This window comes from Lampris incognitus, chromosome 1 (assembly GCF_029633865.1).
Source record: "Lampris incognitus isolate fLamInc1 chromosome 1, fLamInc1.hap2, whole genome shotgun sequence".
NCBI lineage: Eukaryota > Metazoa > Chordata > Actinopteri > Lampriformes > Lampridae > Lampris > Lampris incognitus.
In genome coordinates, this window is record NC_079211.1 from 82,445,793 (window position 1) to 82,465,920 (window position 20,128).

General features: G+C 47.4%; 1 protein-coding gene across 1 annotated transcript in view; it reads left to right on the forward strand.

Annotated features, from left to right (window-relative positions):
* The first annotated feature begins 820 nt into the window (after positions 1 to 820).
* The window catches only part of card9 (caspase recruitment domain family, member 9), a 200,761-nt gene continuing 181,453 nt past the window's right edge, over positions 821 to 20,128 (forward strand). The window contains exons 1-4 of the mRNA XM_056278109.1: positions 821 to 952; positions 3,670 to 3,739; positions 9,685 to 9,822; positions 14,457 to 14,575. Coding sequence (XP_056134084.1) covers positions 821 to 952; positions 3,670 to 3,739; positions 9,685 to 9,822; positions 14,457 to 14,575 — 459 coding nt within the window. The remainder of the gene's footprint in view (positions 953 to 3,669; positions 3,740 to 9,684; positions 9,823 to 14,456; positions 14,576 to 20,128) is intronic.

Below are 20,128 nucleotides of genomic sequence, written 5' to 3' on the forward strand. Positions count from 1 at the left end.
GCGCTCTCACGTCTCAGAGGGAGTGAAGTAGAATATGGAAAACCATCGCACACCACACCGTGTAGCAAAGCGTGTGAAGAGGCATGCTCGCAAAGCTACCCCCCCCCCAGCACCACTTTTACATGCCCGGTCTGCAACCGCAACTGTGCATCCAGGATCGGACTATTCAGCCACCGAAGGACTCACAAATAGGAGAAGATGGTCATCATCGGGCACGATGGACAACCAGCAAGCGTGTGTGTGTGTGTGTGTGGGGGGGGGGTTATGTGTGAGGAAAAAGCTGAACTCACTAACGCTAACTTCTGCTCTGCCACTTCCTGCTAACATCACCGAACTTCCTCTTTTGGACTTTCCAACTCTCTCACGTTTCTTCAGATCCCGTCATAGTGAGATGAGGTGCTGGCCCTTCTGACACATGTGAAGAGAGAGCTTGTGGAGGGCGTTCTGCAGGCGGTGCTGCAGGCGGTGACTCAGCGGTCCAGGCGCCCATGTTGTGAAATGTTGGGCAGAAAAGCTGAAGTGGTGCCTGGGAACAAGAAGTCCCTCCATGACCCGAGGAAACGACTTCCTCCAAACCAAGCCTTCCCACACAGAACCCACTCCACCACAGACGGAGCAGATGGACGGGCGGACAGTAGACAGATTACAGATGGGTGATCAGGTGGAGTAGAGGAACAGTTGAGACATGAGTAAAGGTGTAGAGAGAGACAGTTTGCCGTAGATGATCAGTCAGGGGTAACTGCAGCAGGCTTTTGAGGACGATAAACACCAGCGGATCGTGTCTGACAGTTGGTCTGCCTGTTTTGTGCGTGTGCGTGTGATGGCAGCAGAGGTGCAAGGTGTGTGCGTGTCGGATGATGATGCTTGTTGGCTCCAGCTGGAAGACCACAGACTGCTGCTCATCAAATCCATCGAGCCATCCCTCATCACACCATACCTCCGCCAGTGTCAGGTTCTCTTCTATAGCTCCTCTCTTCCTCACTAACACCATCATCATCATCATTATTATTATTGTATTGGATTGTTGCTTTTGTTGTCTAACAAATGTGTAAACTGCTTCATGATATTGAATATATTCAGTTCATGATAGGGAAAATATTCAGTTCATGATATTGAATATATTCAGTCCATGATACGGAATATATTAAGTCCATGATATTGAATATATTCAGTTCATGATATGGAAGATATTCAGTTCATGATATGGAATATATTCAGTCCATGATACGGAATATATTAAGTCCATGATATTCAATATATTCAGTTCATGATATTGAATATATTCAGTCCATGATATGGAAAATATTCAGTCCATGATATTGAATATATTCAGTTCATGATATGGAAAATATTCAGTTCATGATATGGAATATATACAGTTCATGCGGAATATATTCAGTCCATGATATTGAATATATTCAGTCCATGATATTGAATATATTCAGTTCATGATATGGAATATATGCAGTCCATGATATGGAATATATGCAGTCCATGATATGGAATATATTCAGTTCGTGATATGGAAAATATTCAGTCCATGATATTGAATATATTCAATTCATGATATGGAATATATTCAGTCCATGATATTGAATATATTCGGTTCATGTGGAATATATTCAGTTCATGATATGGAATATATTCAGTCCATGATATTAAATATATTCAGCTCATGATATTGAATATATTCAGTTCCTGATATGGAATATATTCAGTCCATCATATTGAATATATTCAGTTCATGATATGGAATATATTCAGTCCATGATATGGAATATATTCAGTTCATGATATGGAAAATATTCAGTCCATGATATTGAATATATTCAATTCATGATATGGAATATATTCAGTCCATGATATGGAATATATTCAGTTCACGATATGGAATATATTCAGTCCATGATATTGAATATATTCAGTAGATGATATTGAATATATTCAGTCCATGATATTGAATATATTCAGTCCATGATATTGAATATATTCAGTTCATGATATGGAATATATTCAGTTCATGGTGTTGAATATATTCAGTCCATGATATTGAATATATTCAGTCCATGATATGGAATATATTCAGTTCATGGTATTGAATATATTCAGTCCATGATAGGGAATATATTCAGTCCATGATATGGAATATATTCAGTCCATGATATTGAATATATTCAGTCCATGATATGGAATATATTCAATACCATGAACTGAATAAATTCAGTTCATGGTATTCAATATATTCAGTTCAGAAGCTTGGCGGGTCATTTAAATGAACTGCTTAGCCGCGATTTCTGGTAACTACTAACCAATATTTTCAGATTTTTACATTTTCCAATGTGACACATATTCTATGCGCATGTGTAGGAACATTGACGAGCTGTCACGCTTTAAATTATATCGTTAATTTGATTCAAACGTGCTTGTAAAATGGTCATCATTAAAATGTCAACTGTAGCTTCTTACCTGTAACTTAACCTTTGATTAATGCGAGAAACATACCTTCGCCATAGAAATCCTATTGCCCCGGGTCGCACTGTTTGGAACTATCCGGGGCTCCCATGATCCGCCATTGCTGTTAAATAATTGGCCCATTGACGTCTACGGAGTTGACGTAACTCTCTCTTTTAGGGCTCTGGCCACAACCCAATCGACTGCGTAACTGTAGTCCACTGGCGGTATGCACCTTAAAGTTGTTTGCGATCCGCCAGTAAACAGAGAGGGGAAGAAGAAGAAGACGACGAACTGTGGTCCACTGACTTCCGGTTTCTACTACAGCGGTCATACCAGTTTCCTGTTTGTTGGCGTGCGCCATTGACAATGGCTTATTTTTGCGATGCCTGCAGTATTTACCATGGATAAATGTCAACCACATGCACACAACTGTCCACACACCTTCACCTGCACCTGCCAGCACTTTCACCTGCACCTGCCAGCACTTTCACCTGCACCTGCCAGCACTTTCACCTGCACCTATCAGCACAGGGGGGAAAAGTTTAAAGTTGTACATGTCAAGTTCCGTCCACAATTCCGCCGGTCCACCCATCCTCAAAATGGTGGACGTAACTTGACACGTACACCTTGAAACTTTCCTCCCGTGTGCTGGGAGGTGCAGGAGAGAGTGTGTGGACAGTTGTGTGCATGTGGTTGACATTTATCCATGGTAAGTCTTGCAGGCATCGCCAAAAATGTGCCATTGTCAATAGCACGCGCCAAAAACAGGAAAGTGGTATGACCGCTGCAGTAGAAACCGGAAGTCAGTGGACTACAGTTATCCACAGAGCCGTGTGGTGGTCTTTATCATTACTTCCACTATAAGCGGGAAACTACTTCAAAATAACAATAATAGTTTAATGAAGACATCCGCTGCGGGGAAAGTCCCCACACTCCCAGTGAAAGTTTAGGCTGGGTTCCCCCCCCCCCCAAATGCGGCAATGCCCTCCTCTAAACTTGTAGTCCTGTACTAACAAGTGAAATGACCTGCGTGATGTCAGCCAGATCATTTTCCCAAACTTTGACCTGTTTGGACATAGAACGCTTTGAAAAACGTTCTTCCCATGCTTTGTAATACTGCACCACAGGAGTGAGCTCATCCTGATGTGACATCCCGTAACTTCCTCTCAAATATTTTTGACTATTGACAGCTGGAGTTGTTTTTCATTTTGTCAGGTCATCAGTGCAGAAGATGAGGAGCAGATCTTTAATGATCCCAGCCTCGTTATCAGACGACGCAAAGTGGGTAAGAACAGAACCTCTGTCCTACAGACCGGTGGTTCTCCATCAGCTGCTCAGGGACACGAGTAGTGCCGTTCTTCTACTCTGCCAGGGACTTATTTGCATTCACCTTTTGTGCCAGACGACAAAACTCCCAGATTTGATCAGACAGAATAGAAAACCTGCTGAACTGTGGATCACATTGTCTAACACAGGGGTGGACAGTCTTATCCAGAAAGGGCCAGTGTGGGTGAAGGTTTTTGTTCCAATCAAGCAGTTACACACCTGATCCCACTAATCAACCAGTAGAGTCTTTACTGATGAACTTGATTAGGAGACAGGTGTGGAACTGCTTGGTTGGAACAAAAACCTTCACCCACACTGGCCCTTTCTGGATAAGATTGCCCACCCCTGGTCTAACAGACACTTGGCGATGAATGGGGCAGCGTCCATTGTAATAGTCTCTAGAATATAATAGCCCGTTTGGCTATAAGGTTGATGTGATACAAGCACTCCTATTGGCTGTTAAGTTAGCTGCAAGCTGATTGGTCCATCTGACGCATGAGGACGCAGGGGAACCACATAATCGGGAGTCTATGTTTAGCACTCAGACGAGTCACTACTGCTGAGCTAGCTACTGTATGATTGTAACCGTCACCGTTGAAATAAAGACACTGAACTATACAGTCGTCATCGGATCCCTCCATAGAGACAGCAAGTCAGACATGGTGTCAGAGTAAAAGCGTGAAAATGAGAAGAAAGAAGAAACAGAAAAGTCAGAATGGACGTCGCTGGAGTTCCTGCACCCCGCATGGACTGGGAAGCTAGCAGTCTGCCCGAAGCATGGCGCAAGTTTCAACTGCACGTCGAGTTGATGTTTTCTGGACTTTTAAAGAGGAAATCGGAGAAAGAAAAATGCAGCTACCTACTGATTTGGGTAGGAGAAAATGGACGGGACATTTACAATACATGGACGCTCTCAGAAGCGGAAGGAAAGTTGTTGGAAACATACTACGGTCGTTTTGACCGGTATGTAAAACCCAAAGCAAATGTGATCTTCGCGCGCTATAAGTTCCATGGAAGGGCACAGGCAGCTCGCGAGCCTTCGGACAGTTTGTGACTGATTTGAGACTGCTTGTGAAGGACTGTAATTATAGAGAGAGTGAAGAGGAGATCGGAGACCGTATCGTTTTCGGGGGTTCATTCACCGAGAGTGAGAGAGAAACTACTGAACATCGGTTCCGAGCTAACATTGGAAAACGCAATAGACGTTGCTAGGTCTCATGAACTATCACAAGCACAGCTCAAAACCATTGCTAGCACCAGCACGGGCACGCGCGAACAGGCTGTGCATGCAATCGGTCAGAATGCAACAAAGAAGAAGCATTGGAAAAGGCGCGAGGACGACACAAAATGGCGCGCAGCGTCAGACAATGCCTCATGGAGAGCGAGAGACAGCAACCGCAGTAAAGGATGCAAATACTGTGGGAACAAGACTCACAGTGGAAACGAAACCTGCCCAGCAAAAGGCAAGCAATGCAAAAGCTGCAGCAAATGGAACCATTTCGCTAAAGTGTGTCTCTCCAGACCAGGAAAAGGCGTACACACTGTGGAGGAAAATGAGTCTGACAGATGCTCAGACAATGAAGAACTGTTCATCGACGCATTGACACAAGGTAGAGACAGTAAAAATATGGATCAAGTTTTCGCTGATATGCAAGTAGGTCCAAACAAAAGCACAGTCAGTTTTAAAGTAGACACTGGGTCCTCAGCTAATGTCATTCCCACACAAGCTTTCAGAAGACTGGGAATACAGAGTGCATTGCAGCCCTCCACTCGCCCACTATATGGCTATGGTGGTGAGCGGCTCGTCATTCAAGGTAAATGTGACCTGAAATGCCAGTACAAAGGCACCCAGTCAATTTTGAAGTTCTATGTTGTTGACACACAGGCACCACCTGTGCTAGGATTAAAAGCATGCCTAGACTTTGGACTGATCAAGCTCATACTGTCTGTATCCAACACACCCGAGGTATCACTCATTGAGGAGTACTCAGATGTTTTCAAAGGAATAGGACTGTTTCCTGGTGAATGCATAATCCACGTTGACCCAAATGTAAGACCTGTGGTCCACCCACCGAGGCACGTTCCAGTAGCCTTACGCGACCGTCTCAAAGAGGAGCTACAGAACATGGAGAAGCAACAGATTATTGTGAAAGTCACCGAACCAACTGAATGGGTCAACTCAATGGTGGCCGCAGAAAAGCCACGCACAGGAAAGCTCAGAGTGTGCCTCGACCCGAAGGACCTGAACAAGGCTGTGAAACGACCTCATTATCCTCTACCTACCCTCGACGACATCACCTCCAAACTGGCAGGGGCCTGCTATTTCAGTGTCATGGATGCTCGCTCAGGGTACTGGGCGATAAAACTCGCAGAAGAGTCGTCCAAGTTGACAACATTCAACACGGTGTTCGGAAGATACCGTTTCCTTCGTCTACCTTTTGGGTTGATCTCCGCCCAGGACGAGTTTCAACGGAAGGTTGATGAGACCTACGAAGGTCTACAAGGAGTCACAGCCATAGTGGATGATGTCCTCGTATATGGAAAGAGCAAGGAGGAGCACGACAGCAACCTCCGAGCCATGTTGCAGCGCTCCAGAGAGCGAGGAGTGAAACTCAACCCGGAGAAGAGCACGATCTGCGCCACCGAGGTCAGCTATTTTGGGCATCGCATCACAAAGGATGGAGTCAAGCCTGACCCAGCCAAGATTGCAGCTGTGAGAGACATGGAGCCACCCAAGGGCAAGGGTGAGTTGGAGACAATCCTCGGTATGGTTAGCTATCTGTCCAAGTTTGCCCCGATGCTCTCAGACATCAACGCAACCATGCGTCACCTGCTGAAGGAGTCAAGTGAATTCAGATGGGATGCGCAGCATGACGAAGCTTTCAGGAAGATGAAAGAAGTGATCACTCGCGAACCAGGACCAGTCTTAGCCTACTATGACCCTGGTAAAGAGCTCAGACTGCAAGTCGACGCATCGAAGCCCATCGGATATGCATCCAAATCGCTAAATGACAGTGAAGTCAATTACGCACAAATAGAGAAAGAGCTATATGCTATTCTGTTCGGATGCAAGCGTTTTCACCAATACATCTATGGTCATCATGTCATCGTGGAGAGTGACCACAAACCGCTTGAGTCCATTATGAGAAAACCACTTGCAGCAGCGCCTCCGAGACTACAGCGGATGATCCTCCAGCTACAGCGGTATGACTTCACCATCGTGCACAGACCAGGCAAGGAGATCCACGTGGCAGACACGCTGTCCCGCAAGTCACTCACAGACCAAGATGACAGCCTCAGAGAAGGCATGGACATGCAGGTACATACAGTGTACAGTGGCCTGCCAGTCAGTGACACGAAACTGACAGAGATCAGAGCTGCGACTGCTGCAGACACACAGCTCACAATGCTGAGAGAGACAATCAGAGAAGGATGACCTGAGGAGAGGAGAAGATGCCCTCAGAGAGTTGCAGAATACTGGAACCACCGAGATGAACTGTCAGAGATGAATAACATTTTGTTTAAAGGCGAGAAAATCATCATACCTACCTCGCTCCGCACAGAGATGTTATCCCGGATACACACAGGACACAGGGGCATGGAGAAATGCAAGCAGAGAGCCCGTGACATAGTGTTCTGGCCTGGGATGAACAAGCAGATCGAGGAGATGGTTGGACAGTGCCCCACCTGTCTCACCTACAGACTGTCAAACACTAAAGAGCCCATGATCAGCCACAAGATCCCGGACAGGCCATAGCAAGTAGTCGCTACTGACTTGTTCACCTGGAATCATGACAATTACATCGTCACAGTGGACTATTACAGCAGATACTTCGAACTCGACAAGCTCCACAGCACAACATCCTCAGCTGTGATACGCAAGCTGAAGGCAACCTTCGCCAGACACAGCATACCTGAGACTGTTATTTCGGATAATGGACCTCAGTACTCAAGTATGGAGTTTGGGACCTTCGCGAAGACTTGGGAGTTCACTCACACGACTACCAGTCCGCATCATCCCCAAAGCAACGGCCTCGCCGAAAAAGCAGTACAGATCGCCAAGTTGCTGGTGGAAAAGGCCAAGGCTGACCAGAGAGACCCCTACCTGAGTCTGCTTGAGGATCGGAACACACCTGTCGACAGCTTCAGATCACCAGCCCAGCTGCTCATGAGTCGTCGTCTACGCTCAATTCTACCCAACACACACCAGCAGCTTCAGCCCAAGGTCGTCAGTCACAGAGACACGCACGCCAGGAGAGTCCAACGTCAGCTGCAGCAGAGAAGGTACTACGACGGGTCAGCGAAGCCGATGTCACAGCTGCACGAAGGACAACACATCAGACTCCAGGAGCACGGCTGTTGGAAACCAGCAGTTGTCATCCAGCCAGCGGATACCAACAGATCCTACCACGTCCGCACAGCTGAAGGACAGGAGTACAGACGAAACAGACGTCACCTCCTGGACACAAAAGAAACACACACTGACACTCACACCAACACAGGCACTGACGAGAACTATGGTCAACTCACAATTCACAACACACCACACGTCTCACATGCAGCGGCTGAGACAGCCTCAGAGACTGTCCCCTACCAGACAAGGTATGGACGAGTAGTGAAGCCCAGAAAGGTTCTGGACATGTAATGTGCAAGGGTGTAGGCGGATCGCTGCCCTTATCTAAAAAAAAAAAAAAAAATTATTGTAAAATGTTCTTGTGATTGTATTACCTCTTAAGTGTTTGATTACTTACCGTAGTTTAATATGCATACAGTAATATTGAATGAATGATATTACCTGTTTTATTAAGAGTATTGACTCTATCAGTGATTACTATAAAAATTGTGTTTTCTTTCGTCCTGATTGTTCATATGTTTGATATAGGACATGTGCTACTAATGTTGGGAGTCTAATCTTTGATTTCAATTTCTTAAGAAGGGGGATGTAATATTCTCTAGAATATAATAGCCCGTTTGGCTATAAGGATGATGTGATACAAGCACTCCTATTGGCTGTTAAGTTAGCTGCAAGCTGATTGGTCCATCTGACGCATGAGGGCGCAGGGGAACCACATAATCGGGAGTCTATGTTTAGCACTCAGAGGAGTCACTACTGTGGAGCTTGCTACTGTATGATTGTAACCGTCACCGTTGAAATAAAGACACTGAACTATACAGTCGTCATCGGATTCCTCCAAACTGACAGAAAGTCAGACATCCATGAGCTATTTTTAGCCCTTCCCGAGCGGAAGCGGAAGCTTTGCAGCAAACGGAAGTGAGACATCGGATGCACTAGACTACATCAGAAGTAAGCAGTTTGTTGTAATTTTTTTCGTTTAATATTATCGGATGTATGGCGGCATATACGTGAGTTGGTGTTGTAAACACAGCCATGCTGTACTGTCTAACGTGCTCCGCATGTCTGACTTCCTGTGACGCATCCATAGCAACAGCAATGCTGTGACATCACTCGGACGCTGCCCCATTCAGGAAGTTGCGCTGCTGTAAACAGGGAGGCACAGTCTTGCTTGTGATTGGTTAAAGAGATGTTCCAACCATACTATTCCCATGATGCACTGGCTCACCGTCCCCTCTCAGAAATGGTTTTGGTTGTTATGCTAACTGCTGTGGTAACCACAGAACTAGTTAGTGATGTTTTCATGTATCTTTATGTAGTGAATTCAGGGGGCAGCCGGGAAGCGAACCCGGGGGCACCTGCACCACGGGCAACCTTGCTAACCACTCAACTAAAGGCGTCTACACATCCATGGTCATTGCATTTACTTGGTAGAGATCTGCTGGTTTTATTTCAGTTCCTCTAGAGGACGCTCTTACATAGCATTATGGGTTACTTGGTGAATGCCCTGATGGAATCACCGGTGCTAAACTCTGACCTTTGACCTTCAGGAGCCCTGCTTGACATTCTGCAGAGGACAGGGGTCAAAGGTTATACTGCCTTCCTCGAGAGTTTGGAGCTGGACTATCCTCAGCTGTACACCCGGATCACCGGCAAGACTCCGAACAAGACCTTCAGCATCCTGATAGGTACAACCTGTCTGATTACCTGTCTGTCTGTCTGTCTGTCTGTCTGTCTGTCTGGGGGTCTGTCTGTCTGTTTACCTCTGTTTACCTCAGTCTCTCTCTCTGTCTGTCTCTCTATCTGTGTGTCTGTCTGTCTGTCTCTCTCTCTTTGTCTGTCTGTGTCTCTATCTGTGTGTCTGTCTTTCTCTTTAACTGTCTGTCTGTCTGTCTGTTTACCTCTGTCTGTCTGTCTCTTTGACTCTCTGTATGTCTGTCTGTTTACCGATTTCTGTCTCCTTCACTCTGTCTATATCCTTCTCTCTCTCTGTCTATCTGTCTGTCTGTCTGTCTCTGTCGGTCTGTCTGTCTGTCTATCTCTCTCTCTCACTGTCTCTGTCTGTCTGTCTCTCGCTCTTTGTCTGTCTGTCTGTCTGTCTCTCTCTGTCTATGTCTGTCTCTCTCTCTGTCTGTCTCTGTCGGTCTGTCTGTCTGTCTATCTGTCTATCTCTCTCTCTCGCTGTCTCTGTCTGTCTGTTTCTTGCTCTCTGTCTGTCTGTCTCTCTATTTGTGTCCGTTTGTCTGTCTGTCTCTTTGACTGTCTCTCTGTATGTCTGTGTCTGTCTGTCTGTCTGTCTGTTTACCTCTTTCTGTCTCCCTCTCTCTGTCTATGTCTGTCTCTCTCTGTCTGTCTATCTGTCTCTGTCGGTCTGTCTGTCTACCTGTGTATTTGCGACCTCAATTTCCATCCACTCTGTCTTTATTATTGTGTGTCTGTCTGTGTCTGTAGACCCCTTTCTTCTTCTGTATATACGCCTGTCTATCTGTTTTTGTGTCTACTTGTCTCTTCGGGTGTGTTTACATGCAGATTAAACTAATGATCTGAGCCTGACTGTGATAATAATGTGATCACTGAAAGGCATGTCCACGCCTTCGTCTGATTTCCAGAATCAGGATGAGGTTGTAACTACTACTACTACTACTACTACTACTACTACTACTACTACTACTACTACTACTACTACTTCCGGCTGCTCCCGTTAGGGGGCGCCGCAGCGGATCATCCATTTCCATCTTTTCCTGTCCTCTGCATCTTCCTCTGTCACACCAGCCACCTGCATATCCTCCCTCACCACATCCATAAACCTCCTCTTTGGCCTTCCTCTTCTCCTCTTCCCTGGCAGCTCCATATTCAGCATCCTTCTCCCAATATACCCAGTATCTCTCCTCCACACATGTCCAAACCATCTCAATCTTGCCTCTCTTGCTTTGTCTCCAAACCGTCCAACCTGAGCTGTCCCTCTAATATACTCCTTCCTAATCCTGTCCTTCTTCATCACTCCCAGTGAAAATCTTATCATCATCATCTCTGCCACCTCCAGCTCCGCCTCCTGTCTTTTCATCAGTGCCACTGTCTCCAAACCATATAACATAGCTGGTCTCACTGCCATCTTGTAAACCTTCCCTTTAACTCTTGCTGGTACCCTTCTGTCACACATCACTCCTGACACTCTTCTCCACCCACTCCACCCTGCCTGCACTCTCTTCTTCACCTCTCTCCTGCACTCCCCGTTACTTTGGACAGTTGACCCCAAGTATTTTAACTCATCACCTTCATTACTTCTACTCCTTGTATCCTCACCATTCCACTGTCCTCCCTCTCATTCACGTGTATGTATTCTGTCTTTCTCCTACTGACTTTCATTCCTCTTCTCTCCAGTTCATACCTCCACCTCTCCAGGCTCTCCTCAACCTGCACCCTACTCTCACCCCTGACTTCCTCATACAATACCACACCTCCTCTCTCGGCACCCTGTCATAAGCTTTCTCTAAATCTACAAAGACACAATGCAACTCTTTCTGGCCTTCTCTATACTTCTCCATCAACATTCTCAAAGCAAACATCACATCTGTGGTGCTCTTTCGTGGCATGAAACCATACTGCTGCTGCTGATCATCACCTCTCCTCTTAACCTAGCTTCTATTACTCTTTCCCATATCTTCATGCTGTGGCTGATCAACTTTATACCTCTGTAGTTGCTACAGTTCTGCACATCACCCTTGTTCTTGAAAATCAGTACCAGTATGCTTCTTCTCCACTCCTCAGGCATCCTCTCACTTTCCAAGATTGTGTTAAACAATCTAGTTAAAAACCCCACTGCCATCTCTCCTAAACATCTCCATGCCTCCACAGGTATGTCATCAGGACCAACTGCCTTTCCACTCTTCATCCTCTTCATAGCTGCCCTCACTTCCTCCTTGCTAATCCGCTGAACTTCCTGATTCACTATCCCTACATCATCCAACCTTCTCTCTCTCTCATTTTCTTCATTCATCAGCCCCTCAAAGTATTCCTTCCACCTTCTTAGCACACTCTCCTCGCTTATCAGCACATTTCCATCTCTATCCTTGATCACCCTAACCTGCTGCACCTCTTGCCCAGCTCGGTCTCTCTGTCTAGCCAATCGGTACAAGTCCTTTTCTCCTTCCTTAGTGTCTAATCTGTCATACAACTCACCATACACCTTTTCCTTTGCCTTTGCCACCTCTCTCTTCACTTTATGCTACATCTCCTTGTACTCCTGTCTACTTTCTTCATCTCTCTGACTATCCCACTTCTTTGTCAACCTCTTCCTCTGTATAATTTGCAGTACTTCCTCATTCCACCACCAAGTCTCCTTGTCTTCCTTCCTCTGTCCAGATGACACACCAAGTACCTTCCTAGCTGTCTCCCTCACTATTTCTGCAGTGGTTGCACAGCCATCTGGCAACTCTCCACTACCACCCAGTGCCTGTCTTAACTCCTGCCTGAACTCCCCACAACAGTCTTCCTTCTTCAACTTCCACCATTTGATCTTCGGCTGTGTCTTCACTCACTTCCTCTTCTTGGTCTCCAAAGTCATCCTACAGACCACCATCCGATGCTGCCTAGCTACGTTCTCCCCTGTCACCACCTTGCAGTCTCCAATCCCTTTTAGATCGCGCCTCCTACATAAGATATAGTCCACCTGTGTGCACTTTCCTCCACTCTTGTACGTCACCCTGTGTTCCTCCCTCTTCTTGAAATATGTATTCACCACAGCCATTTCCATCCTTTTCACAAAATCCACCACCATCTGTCCTTCCACATTTCGCTCCTTGACTCCATACCTTCCCATCACCTCCTCATCACCTCTGTTCCCTTCACCAACATGCCCATTGAAGTCCGCTCCAATCACCACTCTCTCCTCCTTGGGTACCCTCTCCACCATGTCGTCCAACTCACTCCAGAATTCTTCTTTTTCATCCATCTCACACCCAACTTGTGGGGCATATGCGCTGATAACATTCAGCAATACACCTTCAATTTCCAGCTTCATACTCATCACTCTGTCTGACACTCTCTTCACCTCCAGCATGCTCTTGACATACTCTTCCTTCAGAATGACCCCTACCCCATTACTCCTCCCATTCGCACCATGGTAGAAGAGTTTGAACCCACCTCCGATACTCCTGGCCTTACTCCCCTTCCACCTGGTCTCTTGCACACACAGTATGCCTACCTTTCTTCTCTCCATCATGTCAGCCAGCTCTCTCCCTTTACCAGTCATAGTGCCAACATTCAAAGTTCCGACTCTCACCTCCACACGCCTACCCTTCCTCCTCTCTAGCTGCTTCTGGACATGCCTTCCCCCTCTCCTCCTTCGCCCAACAGTAGCATAGTTTCCACCGGCACCCTGCTGGTTAACAGTACCGGTGGTGGTCGTTGGTAACCCGGGCCTCGACCGATCCGGTATGTAACTCTTATCTATGATCCGCATATTTGATTTGGCAAAGATTTTACGCCGGATGCCCTTCCTGACGCAACCCTCCCCATTTATCCGGCTTGGGACCGGCACTAAGAATGCACTGGCTTGTGCATCCTCAGTGGCTGGGTGAGGGTGAGGGTGAGGTCTAACTGACGTATACAGAACTTGATTTATGGTGGTTGGATTTTTGACCAGTCTGTTGGTCTTTGTGATGTGCATGAACGTCTTGCTGTGATTTGTGTCGGTTTTTGAAGCTGCACATGTTGGAGGGAAGTCACACATCCTGGATGACAACAAACATGGCTTCCAGGGTGATGAAGAAGTCTTAGCAATTCTTCATCACCCTGATACAAAAACACAACCTGATGGTGATGTTGTGTGTTTCCACTTATGTTGTCAGCTGGTTCTGTCGTAACACCAGAATTAATCTGTGTATAGATTAAAGTGACACAAATCCACAAGTTGAAGGATGGATAGATGGAAGGAAGCGGTTACTACGTAGTTATCAACTGCTAACCGCTTCCTTCCGATTATATAAAGAATCATGTAGAATAATAACCACATTACCAAGATCCAGGGCAGCACAGTTATCAAAATACTGGCTTAATCTGAAAACTCCTCATCATCACACTCCTCATCTGCATGTCAACACATTCATTAATCCATCCAGCTCAGAAGGCGTGCAGCCATCAGCACTATGACAGTATGAGACCAAATAATGTGACCTCATCTGTCCATTCTGAGGAAGACTATGCAGCTCCTCCATCTGACATGGCACTTTTTAAACAAGTGTTACTGTGTGCGTGTGTGTGTGTGTGTGTGTGTGTGTGTGTGTGTGTGTGTGTGTGTGTGTGTGTGTGTGTGTGTGTGTAGATACTGCTGGTGAGTCAGGTCTCACTCAGTTCCTGATGTCAGAGGTCACACGCTTGCAGAGGGCGCTGCAGATGGAGAGGAGACGGCGACAGGAAGCATGTGCTGTTGTTAAGGAACAGGTCAACACGAGGGTCCGGTTTCTAAGCAATTCCTTCTTTTGTTTTTCTTTTCTCTTCTTTCCTGCTCTTCTATGAGGTGAATTTCCTCAAGGCTCAGTTTGGGTGAAATCACTGCTGTATTCTTTATTCAATCTTTTCTTCTTTACGGTGGCTTCCTGAAGCATCCATTGCTCATGAAGCAGGTTATTTTCCTGAGCGGTCCAGTGAGCGTTAACACAGCCCTGCCGTCAGCATGAGGAACTCTGTTTCTACCAGAGTAACACAGCCCTGCCATCAGCATGAGGAACTCTGTTTCTACCGGACAGTAACACAGCCCTGCCGTCAGCATGAGGAACTCTGTTTCTACCAGAGAGTAACTCAGCCCTGCCGTCAGCATGAGGAACTCTGTTTCTACCAGAGTAACACAGCCCTGTCATCAGCATGAGGAACTCTGTTTCTAATAGACAGTAACACAGCCCTGCCGTCAGCATGAGGAAGTCTGTTTCTACCAGAGAGTAACACAGCCCTGCCGTCAGCATGAGGAACTCTGTTTCTACCAGACAGTAACACAGCCCTGCCGTCAGCATGAGGAACTCTGTTTCTACCAGACAGTAACACAGCCCTGCCGTCAGCATGAGGAACTCTGTTTCTACCAGACAGTAACACAGCCCTGCCGTCAGCATGAGGAACTCTGTTTCTACCAGACAGTAACAGAGCCCTGTTGTCAGCATGAGGAACTCTGTTTCTACCAGACAGTAACACAGCCCTGCCATCAGCATGAGGAACTCTGTTTCTACCAAACAGTAACAGAGCCCTGTTGTCAGCATGAGGAACTCTGTTTCTACCAGACAGTAACACAGCCCTGCCGTCAGCATGAGGAACTCTGTTTCTACCAGACAGTAACAAAGCCCTGCCGTCAGCATGAGGAACTCTGTTTCTACCAGAGTAACACAGCCCTGCCGTCAGCATGAGGAACTCTGTTTCTACCAGACAGTAACACAGCCCTGCCGTCAGCATGAGGAACTCTGTTTCTACCAGACAGTAACACAGCCCTGCCGTCAGCATGAGGAACTCTGTTTCTACCAGACAGTAACAGAGCCCTGTTGTCAGCATGAGGAACTCTGTTTCTACCAGACAGTAACACAGCCCTGCCATCAGCATGAGGAACTCTGTTTCTACCAAACAGTAACACAGCCCTGCCGTCAGCATGAGGAACTCTGTTTCTACCAGACAGTAACAAAGCCCTGCCGTCAGCATGAGGAACTCTGTTTCTACCAGACAGTAACACAGCCCTGCCATCAGCATGAGGAACTCTGTTTCTACCAGACAGTAACACAGCCCTGCCGTCAGCATGAGGAACTCTGTTTCTACCAGAGTAACACAGCCCTGCCGTCAGCATGAGGAACTCTGTTTCTACCAGACAGTAACACAGCCCTGCCGTCAGCATGAGGAACTCTGTTTCTACCAGACAGTAACACGGCCCTGCCATCAGCATGAGGAACTCTGTTTCTACCAGAGAGTAACACAGCCCTGCCATCAGCATGAGGAACTCTGTTTCTACCAGACAGTAACACAGCCCTGCCGTCAGCATGAGGAACTCTGTTTCTACCAGAGTAACACAGCCCTGCCGTCAGCATGAGGAACTCTGTTTCTACCAGAGTAACACAGCCCTGCCGTCAGCATGAGGAACTCTGTTTCTACCAGACAGTAACACAGCCCTGCCATCAGCATGAGGAACTCTGTTTCTACCAGACGGTAACACAGCCCTGCCGTCAGCATGAGGAACTCTGTTTCTACCAGACAGTAACACAGCCCTGCCGTCAGCATGAGGAACTCTGTTTCTACCAGACAGTAACACAGCCCTGCCGTCAGAATGAGGAACTCTGTTTCTACCAGACAGTAACACAGCCCTGCCGTCAGCATGAGGAACTCTGTTTCTACCAGAGTAACACAGCCCTGCCATCAGCATGAGGAACTCTGTTTCTACCAGAGTAACACAGCCCTGCCATCAGCATGAGGAACTCTGTTTCTACCAGACAGTAACACAGCCCTGCCATCAGCATGAGGAACTCTGTTTCTACCAGAGTAACACAGCCCTGCCGTCAGCATGAGGAACTCTGTTTCTACCAGACAGTAACACAGCCCTGCCATCAGCATGAGGAACTCTGTTTCTACCAGACGGTAACACAGCCCTGCCGTCAGCATGAGGAACTCTGTTTCTACCAGACAGTAACACAGCCCTGCCATCAGCATGAGGAACTCTGTTTCTATCAGAGTAAAACAGCCCTGCCGTCAGCATGAGGAACTCTGTTTCTACCAGAGTAACACAGCCCTGCCGTCAGCATGAGGAACTCCTTTTCTACCAGAGTAACACAGCCCTGCCGTCAGCATGAGGAACTCTGTTTCTACCAGACAGTAACACAGCCCTGTTGTCAGCATGAGGAACTCTGTTTCTACCAGACAGTAACACAGCCCTGCCATCAGCATGAGGAACTCTGTTTCTACCAAACAGTAACACAGCCCTGCCGTCAGCATGAGGAACTCTGTTTCTACCAGACAGTAACAAAGCCCTGCCGTCATTATGAGGAACTCTGTTTCTACCAGACAGTAACACAGCCCTGCCATCAGCATGAGGAACTCTGTTTCTACCAGACAGTAACACAACCCTGCCGTCAGCATGAGGAACTCTGTTTCTACCAGAGTAACACAGCCCTGCCGTCAGCATGAGGAACTCTGTTTCTACCAGACAGTAACACAGCCCTGCCGTCAGCATGAGGAACTCTGTTTCTACCAGACAGTAACACGGCCCTGCCATCAGCATGAGGAACTCTGTTTCTACCAGAGAGTAACACAGCCCTGCCATCAGCATGAGGAACTCTGTTTCTACCAGACAGTAACACAGCCCTGCCGTCAGCATGAGGAACTATTTTTCTACCAGAGTAACACAGCCCTGCCGTCAGCATGAGGAACTCTGTTTCTACCAGAGTAACACAGCCCTGCCGTCAGCATGAGGAACTCTGTTTCTACCAGACAGTAACACAGCCCTGCCATCAGCATGAGGAACTCTGTTTCTACCAGACGGTAACACAGCCCTGCCGTCAGCATGAGGAACTCTGTTTCTACCAGAGTAACACAGCCCTGCCGTCAGCATGAGGAACTCTGTTTCTACCAGACAGTAACACAGCCCTGCCGTCAGAATGAGGAACTCTGTTTCTACCAGACAGTAACACAGCCCTGCCGTCAGCATGAGGAACTCTGTTTCTACCAGACAGTAACACAGCCCTGCCATCAGCATGAGGAACTCTGTTTCTACCAGACAGTAACACAGCCCTGCCATCAGCATGAGGAACTCTGTTTCTATCAGAGTAAAACAGCCCTGCCGTCAGCATGAGGAACTCTGTTTCTACCAGAGTAACACAGCCCTGCCGTCAGCATGAGGAACTCTGTTTCTACCAGAGTAACACAGCCCTGCCGTCAGCATGAGGAACTCTGTTTCTACCAGAGTAACACAGCCCTGCCGTCAGCATGAGGAACTCTGTTTCTACCAGAGTAACACAGCCCTGCCGTCAGCATGAGGAACTCTGTTTCTACCAGACAGTAACACAGCCCTGCCATCAGCATGAGGAACTCTGTTTCTACCAGACAGTAACACAGCCCTGCCGTCAGCATGAGGAACTCTGTTTCTACCAGACAGTAACACAGCCCTGTCGTCAGCATGAGGAACTCTGTTTCTACCAGAGTAACACAGCCCTGCCGTCAGCATGAGGAACTCTGTTTCTACCAGAGTAACACAGCCCTGCCGTCAGCATGAGGTACTCTGTTTCTACCAGACAGTAACACAGCCCTGCCGTCAGCATGAGGAACTCTGTTTCTACCAGACAGTAACACAGCCCTGCCGTCAGCATGAGGAACTCTGTTTCTACCAGACAGTAACACAGCCCTGCCATCAGCATGAGGAACTCTGTTTCTACCAGACAGTAACACAGCCCTGCCATCAGCATTAGGAACTCTGTTTCTATCAGAGTAAAACAGCCCTGCCGTCAGCATGAGGAACTCTGTTTCTACCAGAGTAACACAGCCCTGCCGTCAGCATGAGGAACTCTGTTTCTACCAGACAGTAACACAGCCCTGCCGTCAGAATGAGGAACTCTGTTTCTACCAGACAGTAACACAGCCCTGCCATCAGCATGAGGAACTCTGTTTCTATCAGAGTAAAACAGCCCTGCCGTCAGCATGAGGAACTCTGTTTCTACCAGAGTAACACAGCCCTGCCGTCAGCATGAGGAACTCTGTTTCTACCAGAGTAACACAGCCCTGCCGTCAGCATGAGGAACTCTGTTTCTACCAGAGTAACACAGCCCTGCCGTCAGCATGAGGAACTCTGTTTCTACCAGACAGTAACACAGCCCTGCCATCAGCATGAGGAACTCTGTTACTACCAGAGAGTAACACAGCCCTGCCGTCAGCATGAGGAACTCTGTTTCTACCAGACAGTAACACAGCCCTGCCGTCAGCATGAGGAACTCTGTTTCTACCAGACAGTAACAGAGCCCTGCCATCAGCATTAGGAACTCTGTTTCTACCAGACAGTAACACAGCCCTGCCGTCAGCATGAGGAACTCTGTTTCTACCAGACAGTAACACAGCCCTGTCGTCAGCATGAGGAACTCTGTTTCTACCAGACAGTAACACAGCCCTGCCGTCAGCATGAGGAACTCTGTTTCTACCAGACAGTAACACAGCCCTGCCATCAGCATGAGGAACTCTATTTCTACCAGACAGTAACACAGCCCTGCCATCAGCATGAGGAACTCTGTTTCTACCAGACAGTAACACAGCCCTGCCGTCAGCATGAGGAACTCTGTTTCTACCAGAGTAACACAGCCCTGCCGTCAGCATGAGGAACTCTATTTCTACCAGAGTAACACAGCCCTGCCGTCAGCATGAGGAACTCTGTTTCTACCAGAGTAACACAGCCCTGTCGTCAGCATGAGGAACACTGTTTCTACCAGACAGTAACACAGCCCTGCCGTCAGCATGAGGAACTCTGTTTCTACCAGAGTAACACAGCCCTGCCATCAGCATGAGGAACTCTGGTTCTACCAGACAGTAACACAGCCCTGCCGTCAGCATGATGAACTCTGTTTCTACCAGAGTAACACAGCCCTGCCATCAGCATGAGGAACTCTGTTTCTACCAGAGTAACACAGCCCTGCCATCAGCATGAGGAACTCTGTTTCTACCAGACAGTAACACAGCCCTGCCATCAGCATGAGGAACTCTGTTTCTACCAGAGTAACACAGCCCTGCCGTCAGCATGAGGAACTCTGTTTCTACCAGACAGTAACACAGCCCTGCCATCAGCATGAGGAACTCTGTTTCTACCAGACGGTAACACAGCCCTGCCGTCAGCATGAGGAACTCTGTTTCTACCAGACAGTAACACAGCCCTGCCATCAGCATGAGGAACTCTGTTTCTATCAGAGTAAAACAGCCCTGCCGTCAGCATGAGGAACTCTGTTTCTACCAGAGTAACACAGCCCTGCCGTCAGCATGAGGAACTCCTTTTCTACC